Source organism: Anomaloglossus baeobatrachus, chromosome 1, assembly GCF_048569485.1.
Source record: "Anomaloglossus baeobatrachus isolate aAnoBae1 chromosome 1, aAnoBae1.hap1, whole genome shotgun sequence".
NCBI lineage: Eukaryota > Metazoa > Chordata > Amphibia > Anura > Aromobatidae > Anomaloglossus > Anomaloglossus baeobatrachus.
Genome location: NC_134353.1, coordinates 700281950 through 700299949, shown reverse-complemented (window position 1 = coordinate 700299949; position 18000 = coordinate 700281950). Strand labels below are relative to the sequence as shown.

Genomic DNA, 18000 nt, shown 5'->3' with positions numbered 1-18000 from the left:
CGCCCGCACCGCTTGCGTGCGGTGGCAGCCGGGTACCCATGGCTGTGTGCGGGCGGCAGATGGGTGACTGTGTGAGGGCGGCAGCCGAGTACCTGCACGGGCACCCGACTGCCGCTCGCACACAGCACCCGGCTGCCGCCCGCACACAGCCATGGGTACCCGTCTGCCACCGCATGCAAGCACAGGTACCTGGCTGCCGACCCCACACAGCACCCGCTGCCGCCCGTACACAGCCACGGGTACCCGGCTGCCGCTGCATGCAAGTACAGGTACCCGGGCGCTTGCATGCAGCCACAGGCACCCGCCCGATCGCCTCAGACAGGACCCCCCCCCCCCCCGCTACCGCTTTATAAGACGCACCCCCCATTTTCCTCCCAAAATTTGGGGAGGAAAAGTGCGTCTTATAAAGCGAAAAATACGGTATATACAAAGGACCTGACCCACAAAGACCAACCCCGCTGGACATGCCAAATCAATGCACTAATATCTGGACGTTTGAGAACTTTTTTTCAGCAATCAAACATACAATCTGAAAACTGAAGGTAGGATTTGATTCTCCACCCTAGTGCCGATATGGCACTGACTTTACTTTATATGGGAAAATCCTGCTGGTTGGTTCCCTTTAACTCACTTTGCTGCAATTTTGGTCTTATTTTCTGTGGGCAGTTTATCAGTATGTCCCATATAGCCAGGAAGCAGCTGCATCTCCCAGAAGTGTAGTGCAATCTGCTTCTGCTCATCTTCCTCCTGTGACCTGCAGAGAAAATAGTCCCTGACACACAGCCTCAGTGATCCCACTCATTGACAGCTGTAAGAAGGTAAGAAACACCTAGATAACTGGGCGGACATTAGTTACCTAATAGTTCAATTTCTTCCCTCATTGCCATATCGTATTGGCCTCTCACCGTTAGATCACTATACAATGTATAATGGACTGACTGAGCAGCAAAGCTACCAAACATATATCATCCCACCACTAAATGAAGGAGATGGTCGACCCAACATTTTGAAAACAGGAGCATTGCCCCTTCAAAAAAACCACCATGTGCACACTTTCTTAAAGGATGTGTATTGCAAACAGTATTTTTTTTTATTTTAAAAGTATGTACAAGGAGCTATTCCCCTTCTATGCTTTTTTTGGCAGATGTTATCAACAGTACCCAGATGTGGCCAATTTGACTGGACCCCAACGTCTTGACAGCCAATTTTAAAGTAATTGTTTACACAGAAAATGAGAATGAATGTAGAAAACGTCAAAGTAAAAACGTGAAATTATCGGAGCACGAGCCCAGCAGACAATATTATCTTTCACCTCAATTACCATATGAAGGATAACGAGGTTGTTCCTTTTAAACTGTCATTATACGATTGGGTGGCAGAAGATAAAAAAAAAAAAAAAAAAAAAAGGAGTTTGAGAGTCACCATCCCCGGGTCCATTACTGACGTTCTACTGCTGCTCCATGCCGCTCTGAGCACTGGATGCAGAAAGGTGAGCAAGTAGCTCTTTACTTTGGACCTCGGAAACCCTACTGTACAATATTTTTTTTTACAAAAAAGGACAAGCCTATTAATATAACAAATAGAAAAGAAAAAATAAATAAGAATATACAAATCAAGCCATGTTCGTTCATCATCACCAACCCCCCTTAATGAATGAGAAGACCATTGCTTGATGAATGATCACACTGACTACATAAACAGTATACATACCCAAGAAGGAACAGACACACATTGCTTAGGTGTTTGGTTGGAGATTTCATGACCAGCAGTTGGCTGAAAGCATCTGAAAGACAATTTGATGAAGATGTTTCAGCGTTAGTCTCTGGGGTCACAGGTTGGTCCAGTTGGCTAGAACTAAAACAAGGCTTTGCAATCTTCATTGACTCAGATTTTTTCCTTGTTACAGGACTGCTGGAGTCGAGATCTACATGATCATCAGAAACGGTCATCTGATTTAATTTCTGTGACATTGCACACTCATTTGATGGAGATTTCTCATTACTGGCTTCCTTTAGCTCATTTACTGAAAGTTTTTCAAACTCCATCATGAGATTGGATACAGGAGATAGCAATGCCTCGTTCAATCGCTGCTGATGTCTACGCTCTCCAGTAAGGATCCTCTCCTTCTCTAATGGACTGCAGCAGCCCAGCTTTGACCCTCCATCGAGACAGCTGCTTTGCCGGGGTGTTGCATCCATGATGCATTCAGGGATTGTGATTGTCTCAGCAGAGTTCAATGAAGGGCTATTTTTCAGGGCTGCATTCTGGCGGTTTTTTATTTCTTCCCGAGTCATATCATCTTCATCATCTAAAAATGCTCCAACAGAAACGGAGTTACAAATTTTTTTGCTTTTTCCTACAAAGAAAATAAAATGTATAAAGTACCTTGAATCAATTTAGTTTTAAGTCACAAATATAGTAAAAAAAAAAAAAAAAAATGCCATAATTCTATATTCAATTTATAATATGAACAGAAAATCTAGTGAAATCATAGTCACCTGATGGGGATGGAGTCTTGTACTTGTTGCAAATCTCATGATCATGCTCCAGTTGCATTTGCTCACTCGTTTCCCTTTTAATAAGATACTCCTCAAGCTTTCCCAAGCCATCCAAGGAAGAAAGATCAACAAAACAACCGAGAAACTCCCAATATTCCACCCAGGGTACATCCAGCTCATGAGCAAGCTCTCTGGCAGTGATAAGAAGTATGGGTGGAAGAACAAAAATAAAAAAGTAGTAGATAAAGTTAGGCCAATTTCAAACTCCTCCAAGGGCAGTCTCTAAATTAGAACTAAGTCTGTGTACAAGAAAAAACATGAACTTTACCTTCCAACTCTCTCCTCGCCTCTCTCTGGATCAGTTTTCCGGACATTATGAAAAAGTCCAGCCCTATTCCGAGGCGGAGTTTTCCAAATCCGTCGAAAATCCTCAGCCTAAAACATAAATTCAATTAGATACTAAGCCAGTCCCCAAAAAATTATAAAAAATAAAAATCATAGCGCACTTCATAGCTAGCTATATTCAGCATTGCTTAACCCAAAAGAAATAAATAAAAAAAATGCATTACAAATGAAGCCATTTGTATTGCATTCACTTAAAAGCTTGTGTAGTATAAAGCTGGTACGATGAATGAAGATTGTATAGCATTTCAGGTATGACGTGGGAATTACAGATATTACAATGTTAGTAATATTGTAGTAGTAGTTAGTAATATTGTTAGTAAGCCCATTTAACATCCTGCTAATATTGTAGTAGTAGTTAGTTAGTAGTTAGTAGTAGTTAGTAGTAGTAGTATAATATTGTAGTAGTAGTTAGTAATATTGTTAGTAAGCCCATTTAACATCCTGCTACAGTTAAATGGGCTGTCAACTACTTTTACATTAATGGCCTATCCTTAGGATAGGTCATCAATGTCTGATCGGCCGGGGTCGACACCCCGCACCCCCGCCAATCAGTAAGGCTAAGTTCACACTTCAGTTGTTTTGCATCAGTCACATGCGTTGCTTTACGCATGTGACTGAAGCGTTGTACAACGGATGACAACGGTGACAAAGAAAAGAATTTCTTTGTCGGACTCCGTTGTGTGCTGGGGGCGGAGTTTGGGGGGCGGAGCTGAGGACGTCAGTGCCGCGGTCTGCATGGCTGGGGACAGGTGAGTGAGTGTGTGTGTGTGTGTGTGTGTGTGTGTGTGTGTATGTGTGTGTATGTATGTATGTATGTATGTATGTATGTGTGTATGTATGTGTGTGTACATGCGGAGTGCGGGAGGGGGCGGAGCCGAGTGGTGAAGTGTCAGCCTCCTTGCACACTGTATCCAGGGTAAATATCGGGTAACTAAAAGCAAAGCACTTTTTGCTTGGTTACCCGATATTTATCTTGGATACCAGCTTAGCGCGGGCTCCGTGCACCCGTAACCACTGTAAATATCGGGTAACTAACCAAAGCGCATTGCTTGGTTACCCGATGTTTATCCTGGTTACGGGGGCGGGGAGCCAGAGAGCGCATGCGCAGCAAAATCCTACGGATCGCGCTGCTCAAAAAACGTTACATGCTGCGTTGTTCCCGCCCGGCGGTCAGTTAAAAAACAACTGACCGCGACGCAGCGGATGCAACGCAGCATCATCAGTCACAATCCGTCACTAATAGAAGCCTATGGGGGGAAACAGGATTCCTGCAAAATATTTTGCAGGATACCGTAATTCCTCAAGGCTATGGATTGTGACTGATGCAAAACAACTGAAGTGTGAACTTAGCCTTAGGCTAAGTTCACACTTCTGTTGTTTTCAATCCGTCAGGTCCGTCAGCAACGGATCAGTTGTTTTTTAGATGTCAACTGATGCAACTGATGTGTTTTTCACAGGATTCCTTTCACAGGAATCCTGTGAAAAAACGGATCAGTTGCGTCCGTTACATCCGCTGTGCGTCCGTTTTTTGACGGATCATTCAGTCATGATCCGTTTGTGTTTGGGACAGCCCAGTGGGTGTGCCAAACATGCTGGGCATGCTCAGTAGAGCATGACGGAATCCAGCGCTGGATTCCATAGTAAGACGGATTACGACGGAATCCAGCACCATAGACATACATTGCAAGTGTGACGGATGGCGACGGATTCCTGCGTGGTGCGTTGTTTTCGACGGCCCGAAAAACGTTACATTCTGCGTTGCTCCCCGCCCGGCGGTCAGTCAAAAAACGACGGACCGCGACGCAGCAGACGCAACGCAGGGTCATCAGTCGCAATCCGCCACTAATGCAAGTCTATGGGACACAACGGAATCCGCTAAACGGATTCCGTTGTTTACCTTAGCGGCGCATTTTGACTGATACATTTTAGCGGAAATGTGAACTTAGCCTTATACTTTGTCCCAGCAATGGCAGAAGGCAATGCTCAGAAAAGGCCAAATTAGATTTACTTTCACACAACCCCAAAAAATGAACAGGTCAAAATTGTTGCCACCTTTCAAAAATGTAGGCCTTTAAACATGTGGCAAGAAACAGGTGTGGGCAATATTCCTGAAAGCAGATAACAATGGGAGAAGTTGACTCAATATTTGCTTTTTGTGACTGTGTGGCCACACTAAGCATGGTGAGCAGAAAGAGGAGAACTGTCTGTCTGGGGACTTGACATGGTTGACATTTTTTCAACAATTTGGTTCTCAAAGTTATAATGCCATCTCCATAGATCTTTGTTTTTTTGTCCATGGTGCGCAACACAATCAAGAAGTTTACAACCCATGGCACTATAGCCAATCTCCCTAGACAAGGATGGTATAGAAAAATTGATGAAAAGTTGCAATGCAGAATAGTCCAGATGGTGGAAAAGCAGCCCTAGGTCAGGTTACAAAGAAAAAATAAGTTTTATAATTTTGACGTGGTCAGGAAGTAATCTTAATCTCACTGAACACCTGTGGATAGATGATCTTAAAATTTTTGTTGGGAGAAGACATCCTTCAAACATGAGAAACCTGGAGCAGTGTGCAAAAGAAGAGTGGTCCAAAATTGTACTCGAGAGGCGTAAGAAGCTTTGATTGATTGATTGCAGTTATTTATTCCAAAGAGTGTGCAGCCAAATATTACGTTGAGAGTGCCAACAATATTGTCCGGCCAATTTGTCAAGTTGTGTGAAATTATGTCTAATTTCCCTTTTTTCTCGTTTTTTTTTTTTAAGTGTTACTCCAATAGATACAAATAAAATGAAACTGATGAAGCTCAACCGGAACACTAGTGATAACCGAAGAAGACACCAGAGGGAGAGTAGATTAGGGGCAGGGAACTTAGACTGAAAGAAAAAAAAAATTAAAAATTCTCTTTTAGCTAAAATGATGCTAGCCTCATATTTTTCATTATTACAACCTATCATGAAAATACACTGAAAAAAGAGAATTTTGTTACTTACCGTAAATTCTTTTTCTTATAGTTCCGACATGGGAGACCCAGACCATGGGGTGTATAGCTTCTGCCTCCGGAGGACACACAAAGTACTACACTCAAACGTGTAGCTCCTCCCTCCTAGCATATACACCCCCTGGTAGCCAGTCCTAGCCAGTTTAGTGCAAAAGCTGAAGGAGGACATCCACCCACAAGTAGAGACAGAGCAAAACCCGGAACAACCGGAACCTCTGTCTACAACAACAACAGCCGGTGAAAACACACGGAACAAGAAACGTGCCAACAGGCAACAGGGAGGGTGCTGGGTCTCCCATGTCGGAACTATAAGAAAAAGAATTTACGGTAAGTAACAAAATTCTCTTTTTCTTCATCGTTCCTTATGGGAGACCCAGACCATGGGACGTTCCAAAGCAGTCCATGGGTGGGAATAAACAGACAAACTGAGAAGTAGGCGAAACCTAACTTCACAAAAGGGCGACAGCTGCCTGAAGGATGCGTCTGCCCAAGCTCGCATCTGCCGAAGCATGAGCATGCACTTGGTAGTGCTTCGAAAAGGTATGCAGACTAATCCAAGTGGCAGTCTGACAGACCTGCTGAGCCGTAGCCTGGGCCTGAAAGCCTAAGAGGCACCGACAGCTCTGGTCAAGTGTGCCTTGATCCCCGGCGGGAGAGGCACTTGAGTACAATGGTAGGTATCGGAAATGGCCGACCTAATCCAACGAGCCAGGGTCGGCTTAGATGCCGAGAGGCCCTTACGCTGACCAGTGGTCAGCACAAAAGAGAGGTGCACCGCCTAAGAACAGCGGTGCGAGACACATAGATCCGGAGCGCCCGCACCAGATGCAGAGTATGCAACGCCTTTTCAAAGCGATGAACAGGAGCCGGACAAAAGGAAGGCAGGGAAAATGCCCCGGTTAAGGTGGAAGCAGCAACCACCTTAGGGAGAAAGTCCGGAGTCGGACGGAGAACCACCTTGTCTTGATGAAAAACCAAAAAAGGGGGTGACTCCGAAGAGAGTGCAGCCAAAACAGAGACTCTCTTGAGGGAAGTTATGGCCACTAGAAAGACCACTTTCTGTGAAAGACTAAACAAAAACCTCCCTAAGAGGCTCAAAGGGGGGTTTCCGGAAGCTGTGAGGACCGGATTAAGGTCCCAGGGCTCCAAAGGCCGCCGGTAAGGCGGAATGATGTGAGATGCGCCCTGCATGAAGGAGCGCACCTGAGCCAGCCGGGCGATACGCCGCTGGCACAACACTGACAGAGCCGAGACCTGTCCCTTAAGGGAATTGAGGGATAGTCCTAGCTGCAGACCGGACTGTAGAAGGGACAGGAGGGTCGGCGAGGCAAAAAAGGCCAAAGGATACTTCCGAGCTCGAGTCATAGTGGAGATGACTTCAGGAGGGATACCAGAAGTCGTCAAGATCCAGGACTCAAAAGCCACGCCGTCAATCTGAGAGCCGCAGGATTCTGGCGGAAAGACGGACCTTGTGAGAGAAGGTCTGGACAGTCCGGGAGATGCCATGGCACCTCTACGGACAGATGGAGCAGGTCAGGGTACCAAGCTTGCCTGGGTCAGTCTGGAGTAATGAGAATGACCCGACGGCCCTCCATTCTGATCTTGCGCAGGACTCTGGGCAAGAGCTAGAGGGTGAAACACGTAAGACAGACGAAGCTGGGACCAAACTTGAACCAGTGCGTCTGCCGCAAAAGCCTGAGGATCGTGGAGCCACGGTTTGACGGCTGAGATAATCTGCCTCCCAGTTTTCCACGTCTGGGATGTGGACTGCGGATATGGTGGACTAGGAGTCCTCCGTCCACTGAAGAATGCGTTGAACCTCCAACATTGCCAGGCGGCTGAGTGTCCCGCCCTGGAGGTTGATGTAGGCCAACGCTGTCGCGTTGTCTGACTGGACTCGAATGTGCCTGGCCGCCAACAGATGGTGAAAGGCTTAGAGAGCTAGAAACACAGCTCTGATTTCCAGCACATTGATCCAGAGGGCTGATTCGGACAGAGTCCAAGTACCCTGCGCTCCATGGTGGAGATATACTGCTCCCCAGCCGGATAGACTAGCATCCTGGTGAGGATCACCCGGGACGGGGCCAGGAAGGAGCGTCCCTGAGACAGAGGGGCCGAAGCCACCACTGAAACGAGCCCCTGGTCTGTGGCGAAGCCACCACCCCGTGGAAGGAGGAAGTCCGCTTGTTCCAACAGCGGAAAATATCCAGCTGCAGAGGACGCAGATGGAACTGGGCAAGGGAATCGCTTCCATTGACGCCACCATCTGATCCAGCACCTGTATTAGGTGCCTGATGGAACGACGTCGACCGCCAGCGGAGGGACTGCTGTTTGACTAAGGGCAGCTTCACAAGTGCCGACAGTCTCGAATTGCGTCCCTGGGTACGTGAACTTCTGGGTCGAAGTCAGAGTGGACTTGGACAGAATGACAAGCCACCCGAAATGGTTAGAGTGGCGAGAGTGAGCGAGGCACTCCGCTAACAGTCTGCACTGGATGAAGCCCAGACTAGAAGGCCGTCCAGGACAAAAGGATCACTGCCAACCCCTAGAGGTGCAGGACCGCAATCACAGCTGCCCCGACCTTGAGAATACTCGAGGGGCCGTGGCTAACCCCAAGGGAAGAGCCACGAATTGGACCACTCCGATTGCAAAACGTAGCCAACGCTGGTGTGAAACTGCGATTGGCACATGCAGATAGGCATCTCTGATGTCGATGGATGCTAGGGAATCTCCTTGGGTCATTGATTGATCGCAGAGACTCCATGTGAAAATGCCGCACCTGAACATGCTTGAGAAGCTTGAGATCCAGGTCGGAAGGCACCGCCCTCTTCGGGGACTAGGAATAGATTTAAGCAGAAATCTCAGAACCGTTCCCAGTCGGGAACCGGTACAATTACTCCATTGGCCTGCAAGAATGCCACGGCCTGTGAGAAGGCGGCGGCCTTGGAGCAGGGGGGAGTTGACAGAAAAAATCTGTTTGGCGGGCTGGATAGAATTCTATCCTGTAGCCGTGGGAGATGGTATCCCGCACCCACTGATCGGAGACGTGTTAAAACCATACGTCGCCAAAGTGGGAGAGCCTGCCACCGACCAAGGACGTTGCTGGCGTGGCTAGATAGCCAGGAGGAGGCTGACTTAGTGGCAGCAGCTCCTGCGGTCTTCTGAGGACGCGGCTTCGTGCGCCATTTGGGTTTACGATCCTTGGCTGAGCTAGTGGACGAGGCCGAGGGCTTAGAGAACGATCAGATGGAGGAACGAAAAGAACGAAACCTCGACTGATTCCTGCCCTGGACAGGTTTCCTGGTTTAGGTTTGTGGCATGGAAGAACTCTTCCCGCCAAGAGCTTCCTTAATAATTTCATCCAGTTGTTCCCGAATAGTCTGGTCCCAGCAAAAGGGAGCCCAGCAAGGAACTTCTTTAGAAGCATCTGCCTTCCACTCTCGAAACCACAGGGGCCTGCGGATAGCGAGGAAATTAGCCGAGGCCACCGCAGTGCGGTGAGAGTCTCCAGCATGGCAGACATGGCATAGGATGAAAAGACTGAAGTCTGGAAGTTAAGGCAACCATTTCGGGCATAGAGTCCCTGTGAGGGAATGCATCTCCTCTAGAGAAGCAGAGATGGCTTTGAAAGCCCGCACTGCTGCAAAAGCTGGGGAGAACGAGGCCCCTGCCGCCTCCTACAGATTTGGCCAGAAGGACAACCTGGCGGACAGCAAAACCTTAAGTGAGGTGCCATCAGCCACTGATACAACGGTCCGGGCTGAGAGTCTAAACACCGGAGGGACCACCTTTGGTGAATGAGCCCACTCCTTGACCACCTCTGGTGGAAAGGGAAAACTGTCATCAGAACCACGCTTTGGGAAGCGTTTGTCAGAGCAGACCCTGGGCTTGGTCACAGTGGCCTGAAAACTGGAGTGGTTAAGGAACACACTCCTTGTTCTCTTAGGCAAGGTAAACTGGTGCCTTTTTGCCAGAGAGGGTTGCTCCTCTGATACTGGCGGATTGAGGTCCAGTACAGAATTAATGTACAGTGGGATCCTTAGAGAGGTGCCGTCAGCCACTAATACAACTATCCGGGCTGAAAGTCTAGACACCGGAGGGTCCACCCTTGGTGAATGAGCCCACTCCTTGACCACCTCTGGTGGAAGGGGGAAACAGTCATCAGAACCACGCTTTGGGAGCGTCTGTCAGGACAGGCTCTGGGCTTGGTCACAGTGGGCTGAAAACTGGAGTGGCTAAGGAACACACTCCTTGTTCTCTTTAAGGTATACTGATGCCTTTCTGCCAGAGGGGGATGCTCCCCTGATACAGGCGGATTGAGGTCCAGTACAAATATAATGGACGCAATCAAATCATTAGCATCTGCATCACCTTCGGACAGATCAATGGTACATGAAGTAGCGTCCGAGCCCCTAGTAAAGACATCCTCCTCGTCCTGTGAGTCAGCTCGTGAATCAGAGCTGCGGGACGGGGAAGGACAGGGGACCCTGCGTCTCCATTTTAGGAGGACGGGGTCTGAGACCAGATGAAGAGTCCTCTGTGAGGTTTGCTGAGCGAGCCGTAGCAGCAGAAGCGCCCTGAGAAGGGGGCTAATGCATGCTCAGCAGAGTCCGGGACAGCTGTCCCCTGGAAAGAGCGGATTCTACCCAAACCGGGGGTTCAGCCACCGGAGCCGGAGCAGCTGGAGGGACCACTGATGAGCCTCCAGGCTGAGGGACCACTGTGTTTATGTGCTCGGTACAGGCAGTACGAGTCTACATGCAGTGCATATTAAGAACAGCCTTGCAGCCTTGCTCTGATGTGAGACATGCTGCAGAAGTGGGGGCTCTGTCCAGAATGACCCCCAGCAGAGTATATAAACAGAGAATATAAGCAGCTGCACAACCGGAGGTTGTGGCTTGCCAGCCGTTTAACATACATCTCTGTGCCCTCCAGTCCCCCAGCCCAGGCCCCCATTTGTCACAATGTGGTATCTCTGTGCCTATGCAGACATTGAGAACGCTGATAAAATGGCGACCGGAGCGAGGAGAGGGGGCGGGGCCTACTCTGAGAGCGGGCAAATGAGGTATACAGGGGAGGGAATCTTTCCTCAGTGAGGAGTGTCCGTTCCCTGTGCTGAACAGCCGCTGGGCGGAGCCGCACTGTCCCTCTGCATGACTGACATGCAGGGGCAGTGAATCGAAACTAGGCCTCAGGCGAAGCCGGGGCCTAGATTTAAACATGCGGCCAGCATGCAGGCACCATCGGCGCAGTTCTCCAGTGAAAACTGGAGAACCGGCCGGAAATGTTAACACAGTCATATAACACACTCTCCCCAATATATAAAGTACAAGGGACCCCTGGAAAGACCACTTTCTGTTGTAAAAACGTCTCAGTACTTAGCTTGTGAGACGCAGGTGCCAGGTCCCTGGGAGGTGAGCGCTCCGTCCGGCAGGATCCTGAAAGGGCTGCGGATGGAGACCGGTCTCCTGCAAAGCAGTGAGAACCGTGATGGCTCCCACTTCAAGCCAGAGCCCCAGGGGATGGTAAAGGAGCGCGGCATGTGAAGGCTCCAGCCTTGTAAAATCAACCTTAACAGCACCGCCGACACAGTGGGGTGAGAAGGGACATGCCGGGAGTCCAGACTGGACCCACTTTTCTTCCAAATCTTTGAAATCAAAAAAATCAAAAATCAGAGAATGCATGTGTGTGTGTGACCTCCTGAACACAAAGCATTGAAACTGGCTAGGACTGGCTACCAGGGGGTGTATATGCTAGGAGGGAGGAGCTACACGTTTGAGTGTAGTACTTTGTGTGTCCTCCGGAGGCAGAAGCTATACACCCCATGGTCTGGGTCTCCCATAAGGAACGATGAAGAAAATGTGTTAAGCAATTTTTACTGAATGCACCAATAGCACATTTTGTGTACGGAATCTACTGTTTTTATAGATCGGTTTGTTACAGATGCGGCGATACCAAATGTGTACTTATTTTGTTCAATTTTTGTTGTACAAGTATTTATTGGAATTTTTTTTTCTTTTTTATATTTTCACTTTTTTTTTTTTTTAAAACAAAAAACTTTATTTAGTCACTGTATGGGACATTACAGTCATGGCCAAAAGTTTTGAGAATGCTACAAATATTAATTTTTACAAAGTCTACTGCTTAAGTTTTTCTAATGGCAATTTGCATATACTCCAGAATGTCATAAAGAGTGATCAGCTTAACAGCAATTACTTGCAAAGTCAATATTGGCTAAGAAAATGAACTTTAACCCCCAAAACATCATTGCATTTCTGCCTTAAAAGGAGCAGCTAACATTGTTTTAGTGATTGTTCCATTAACACAGGTGTGGGTGCTGATGAGGACAGGGCTGGCAATCAGTCAGTCATGATTAAGTAAGAATGACACCACTGGACACTTTAAAGGAGGCTGCTGCTTGGTATCATTGTTTCTCTTCAGTTAACCATGGTTATCTCTAAAGAAACACGTGCGGCCATCATTGCTCTGCACAAAAATGGCCTAACAGGGAAGAGTATCGCAGCTACAAAGATTGCACCTCAGTCAACAATCTATCGCATCATCAAGAACTTCAAGGAGAGAGCTTCCATTGTTGCCAAAAAGGCTCCAGGGCGCCCAAGAGGGACCAGCAAACGCCAGGACTGTTTCTTAAAATTGTTTCAGCTGCGGGATCGGACTACCAGCAGTGGCGAGCTAGCTCAGCAATGGCAGCAGGCTGGTGTGAGAGCTTCTGCACGCACTGTGAGGCGGAGACTGCTTGAGCAAGGCCTGGTTTCAAGGAGGGCAGCAAAGAAGCCACTTCTCTCCAGAAAAAACAGGGACCGACTGATATTCTGCAAAAGGTACAGGGAGTGGACTGCTGAGGACTGGGGTAAAGTCATTTTCTCAGATGAATCCCCTTTTCGATTGTTTGGGACATCTGGAAAACAGCTTATTAGGAGAAGAAGAGGTGAGCGCTACCACCAGTCTTGTCTCATGCCAACTGTTAAGCATCATGAAACGATTCATGTGTGGGGTTGCTTCTCAGCAAAGGGAATCGGCTCACTCACAGTCTTGCCTAAAAACACAGCCATGAATAAAGAATGGTACCAGAATGTCCTCCAAGAGCAACTTCTCCCAGCTGTCCAAGAGCAGCTCGGTGCCCAACAATGCCTTTTCCAGCATGATGGAGCACCTTGCCATAAAGCAAAGGTGATCACTAAATGGCTCATGGAACAAAAACAGAGATTTTGGGTCCATGGCCTGGAAACTCCCCAGATCTTAATCCCATTGAGAACTTGTGGGCAATCATCAAGAGACGGGTGGACAAACAAAAACCAACAACTTCTGGCAAAATACAAGCATTGCTTATGCAAGAATGGACAGCTATCAGTCAGGATTTGATCCAGAATTTGAATGAGAGCATGCCAGGGAGAATTGCAGAGGTCCTGAAGAAGAAGGGTCAATACTGCAAATATTCAAAGCAAGAAGGCCTGCGGAGACACCATCACATGTTTCTCAACGCTGGCAGGAAACTAGCCAGGTCTTTCACCGGGAAGGAACAACCACGGGAAGGGCAGTCTCCAGTCAAGGAGACCACCTATGCCAAACATGGTATCCATCCACAGACAGCCGTTTCGGGGTATTTGCCCCTCATCAGGGTGGAGTAGGAATCTGGCTAGTGGGAGCATTGCCTAGTAAAAGACTATGTGAGCAAGGATGGTTGACCTTAGGGAGATCAACATCCACCACTGCGGAGACACCATCACGTGTTTCTCAACGCAGTGATTCTAGAGCAATGCCCCCACTAGCCAGATTCCTACTCCACACTGATGAGGGGCAAATACCCCGAAACGGCTGTCTGTGGATGGATACCATATTTGGCATAGGTGGTCTCGTTGACTGGAGACTGCCCTTCCCGTGGTTGTTCCTTCCCGGTGAAAGACCTGGCTAGTTTCCTGCCAGCGTTGAGAAACATGTGATGGTGTCTCCGCAGGCCTTCTTGCTTTGAATATTTCCCAGGGGGCATTGCTCTAGAATCACTGCGTTGAGAAACACGTGATGGTGTCTCCGCAGTGGTGGATATTGATCTCCCTAAGGTCAACCATCCTTGCTCACATAAACACTGCAAAAATTGACTTGCTGCATTAAGTCATTCTGTCAATATAACCTTTTGGTACTCATAATATGATTGCAATTATATTTCTGTATGTGATGTAAAAATCAGACAAACACAATTAAAATCCAGAGGGCAACAGATCATGTGAAAATATAATTTTGGTGTCATTCTCAAAACTTTTGGCCATGACTGTATATTACACTACTCTGATTGCAGCTGCAATGTACTGCAGGGCTAGATGCCTGTAGTACATCGCAGCTGTCAGAGCTACACAGAGAAAGACTGAGTGATCATGCTGCAGCAAGATCACTCACTCTTTCTGTAGTCAGGTGACCCGGAGGTCATCATGACAACCTCGGGTCACCATGACAATGCTCGGGCCCCCGCGATAACATCGCAGGGGCACCAATTGGAGGGGAGCGCGATCCCTCTCCCCTAAGTGCCATGATCGATACTGATTGCGGGATTTAGGGGGTTAAACCGCCAGGGATCGTGCAGGCACCTTCCCTTGCTGTGAGAACTAGGGCTTGTCTGTCGGGAGCAGAGTCCCCAGCAGCAATCGTGGCGGGCACAACCCCTGTGCCTGTTCAATCGCCATGACGTACCTATAAGTCTTTGGTCAGGAACGACCTCCCTTCCATGACATATAGGTCCATCAAGAGTCATGAAGGGGTTAAACACACCCAATTGTGGAACTTCTTCCAATATCTATTGGTTAATATGTACTTTGTTTGTGGGACAACCCCTTTAAAATAGGAATTCCATGCAAACAGATATGCTGTGTGTCATGCTTTCCCCCCTCTGGCTTATCATTAGGCATAACATGAAGGGGAAATTTATCAATAGATAAGCAGAATTTGTAAGAAGGCTGATGTAAATTACAAATATATTTTAGAACAAATGAACAGCACAAGTCAGTAACAACTTTGGTGGGCACGACATCCATGTAGCAGTGTTCCTTCATATGTACACTCTGCCAAAATTTTATACATATAAATTTTTATTTCTTTGTCGCTCCATTGGGAGACCCAGACAATTGGGTGTATAGCTTCTGCCTCTGGAGGCCACACAAAGTATTACACTTTTAAAAAAGGGTAACCCCTCCCCTCTGCCTATACACCCTCCCGTGGACCACGGGCTCCTCAGTTTTATGCTTTGTGTGGAAGGAGGCACACATCCACTCATGCATTCTCATACATAGTTATGTCGGATGGAAGAAAAGAGGACCCCGATGGGGCCCCCGGCATGTTCCCTTCTCACCCCACTATGTCGGCGGTGCTGTTAAGGTTGAGGTACCCATTGCGGGTACGGAGGCTGGAGCCACATGCCGTCTCCTTCACCATCCCTTATGCGGCTCTGGGAGAAGTGGGATCCTGAGCTGTCATCCATATGCTGGGACCGTGCTCCATCCGCAGCCCCTGGTGGAAACTGCCGTTCGGAGCTTCTTCACCCCCAGGGACCGGGCCCTGCAACTTGAAGGTACTCTGTGTCCCCATGTGGGGACTGTACAGGGAGGGTAGCACCTTTTCCCCGGAAGCCGCGGTAGTTCAGTCCGTTGTCTTTTCGGCGGACTTCCGCGCCAACCGTGCCTGCTTGTCGGGCGCGGCCTTAAATTTAGTCCCCGGCTTCACCACGGCCTAGTCTCGAAAAATCCCGCCCCCGAGCCTGCCTGTCAGGGGTATGGGCGGGATTACTGGCATGACGTCGGCTTTGAGGGCTGGAGCATCTGGCATGTCTCCCTCCCCCCTCATTAACCACTGTGGGGACTCCAGATTCCCGCTCTTTGTTAGCGCCGCCCTCGGCTTCTCTCCCCCCTGAGAGCTCCGGCGGCCATATTTGCCATTCTGCTGGTGGATGCTACTCAGCAGCAAAACTCTGCAGCTCCGGGGGATCCACGACAGGGAATCTGGAGGACACACTCTGCTCGTTAGCGGTTGGTAAGCCACACCGGTCACCCGGTGCTGGTCCCCCTAGGGTGCCGGGATAGATAGATAGAGATATATATATCTCTATCTATCTCTATCTCTCTATAGAATAGATATATATATCTGTTCGGAAAGGCTGTATACCCTTTTCCCATATACCCTCAGTGGTCACTCTCCTGAGAGACAACAGCATGTCGTCCACAAGGAGCAAAGCTACTAAGGCACAGATTTTTTTCGCGGCCTGTACCTCTTGTGGGGCTATGTTGCCTGCGGGATCCACCTACCCTCACGGTGATCAATGCTCGACTCCTGCCACGCTTGCTCAACCGGAGCCTAGGGCACTTGTGGGCCCCTCGGCTCATGTAGACCCCCCTGCTCCCCCTGAGCAGGCTGCAGGGACAGAGTCACAGTCGTTGGCCTCTTTCGCTGAGAAACTCTCTCAGTCACTTTCTCAATCCATTGCACAGTCTATGGACAAATGGTCATCTAAGCTCCTTGAGGCATTGCAGTCCAGACCGGGCCCTTCACAGGCCTCGGCCCCTGTTAGTTTGTCTCCTCCAGGCCCTTCTCGGTCCGCGCCGCAGCGCGCTCCCAGGATAGCCCCTAGGTCCCAGGCGGAGGACTCCTGCCCGGATCGCAGTCCCAGACCGGCTAAGCGGCCTCGCTGGGACTCTTCCCCGGCATCCTCACGCTGCTCTGGATCCCAGCTTGAGGACTCTCAGGAAGACGAGGCGGACGTGGGAGCTCAGGGCTCTGACCCTGACTTCGCCCTTAACCTTGATACCCCTGAGGGGGACGCCTTTGTAAATGATCTCATCTCATCCATCAACCAGGTGTTGGATCTCTCACCCCCGCCTCCCCCTGTAGAGGAGTTGGCTTCTCAGCAGGAGGAACACCAATTCCGTTTCCCCAAACGTACGCGCAATACGTTTTTTGATCACTCTAACTTCAGGGACGCTGTCCAGAAGCCCAGAGCGGTCCCGGACAAGTGCTTTGCTAAACGGCACACTGACACGAGTTATCCCTTTCCACCTGAAGTCGTTAAGGGCTGGGCACACTCTCCCAAGGTGGATCCTCCAGTCTCTAGATTGGCTGCTAGGTCCGTTGTGTCTGTTGCCGATGGCTCATCCCTGAAAGATGCCACTGACAGACAGATAGAGCTCTTGGTGAAGTCTATTTATGAGGCCACGGGCGCGTCTTTCGCCCCGGCCTTTGCGGCCGTGTGGGCTCTCCAAGCAATCTCGGCATGTCTGACTGAGATTAATGCTGTCACGCGGAATTCTGCACCGCATGTTTCTTCCTTGACCTCTCAGGCATCAGCATTTTCGTCCTACGCCATGAACGCCGTCCTGGACTCCGCTAGCCGTACGGCTGTAGCATCCGCTAACTCAGTGGCAGTCCTCAGGGCCATGTGGCTGCGCGAATGGAAAGCAGACTCTGCTTCCAAAAGGTTCTTAACTGGTTTGCCTTTTTCTGGCGGCCGTTTATTTGGCGAACGGTTGGATGAGATTATTAAGGAATCCTCGGGAAAGGACTCCTCCTTACCCCAGTCCAAACCTAAGAGACCTCAGCAGAGAAAAATCCAATCGAGGTTGCGGTCCTTTCGTCCCTCCGCCAAGCCCCAATCCTCTTCGTCCAACCGGCCGGAGAAAGGCCAGAGGAACTCCTATGCGTGGCGGTCAAAGTCACGCCCCCAAAAGGCCGCAGGAGGCACTGCCTCCAAGACGGCCTCCTCATGACTCTCGGCCTCACCTAGCCACATCCTCGGTCGGTGGCAGGCTCTCCCGCTTTGGCGACGCCTGGTGGCCACACGTTCAAGACCGATGGGTGAGAGACATTCTGTCTCATGGTTACAGGATAGAGTTCAGCTCTCGACCTACGGCTCGTTTCTTCAGAACCTCCCCACCCCCCGGCACAGGCCGACGCACTTTTTCAGGCAGTGGACGCTCTAAAGATCGAAGGAGTTGTGATTCCCATTCCCCTTCAGGAACGTGGTCGCGGATTTTACTCCAACTTGTTCGTGGTGCCAAAAAAGGACGGGTCATTCCGTCCCGTTCTGGACCTCAAGCTGCTCA

At 49.2% G+C, this 18000-nt stretch overlaps 1 protein-coding gene across 2 annotated transcripts in view; it reads right to left on the bottom strand.

Moving 5' to 3' along the window:
• The window catches only part of ANKLE2 (ankyrin repeat and LEM domain containing 2), an 86526-nt gene that overhangs the window by 10766 nt on the left and 57760 nt on the right, over positions 1–18000 (bottom strand). For both annotated transcript variants that reach the window (XM_075320916.1, XM_075320907.1), the window contains exons 9-11: positions 2827–2933; positions 2499–2689; positions 1711–2356 (exon numbers count right to left, since the gene is read on the bottom strand). In XM_075320916.1, the coding sequence (XP_075177031.1) occupies positions 1711–2356; positions 2499–2689; positions 2827–2933 (944 nt within the window). The remainder of the gene's footprint in view (positions 1–1710; positions 2357–2498; positions 2690–2826; positions 2934–18000) is intronic.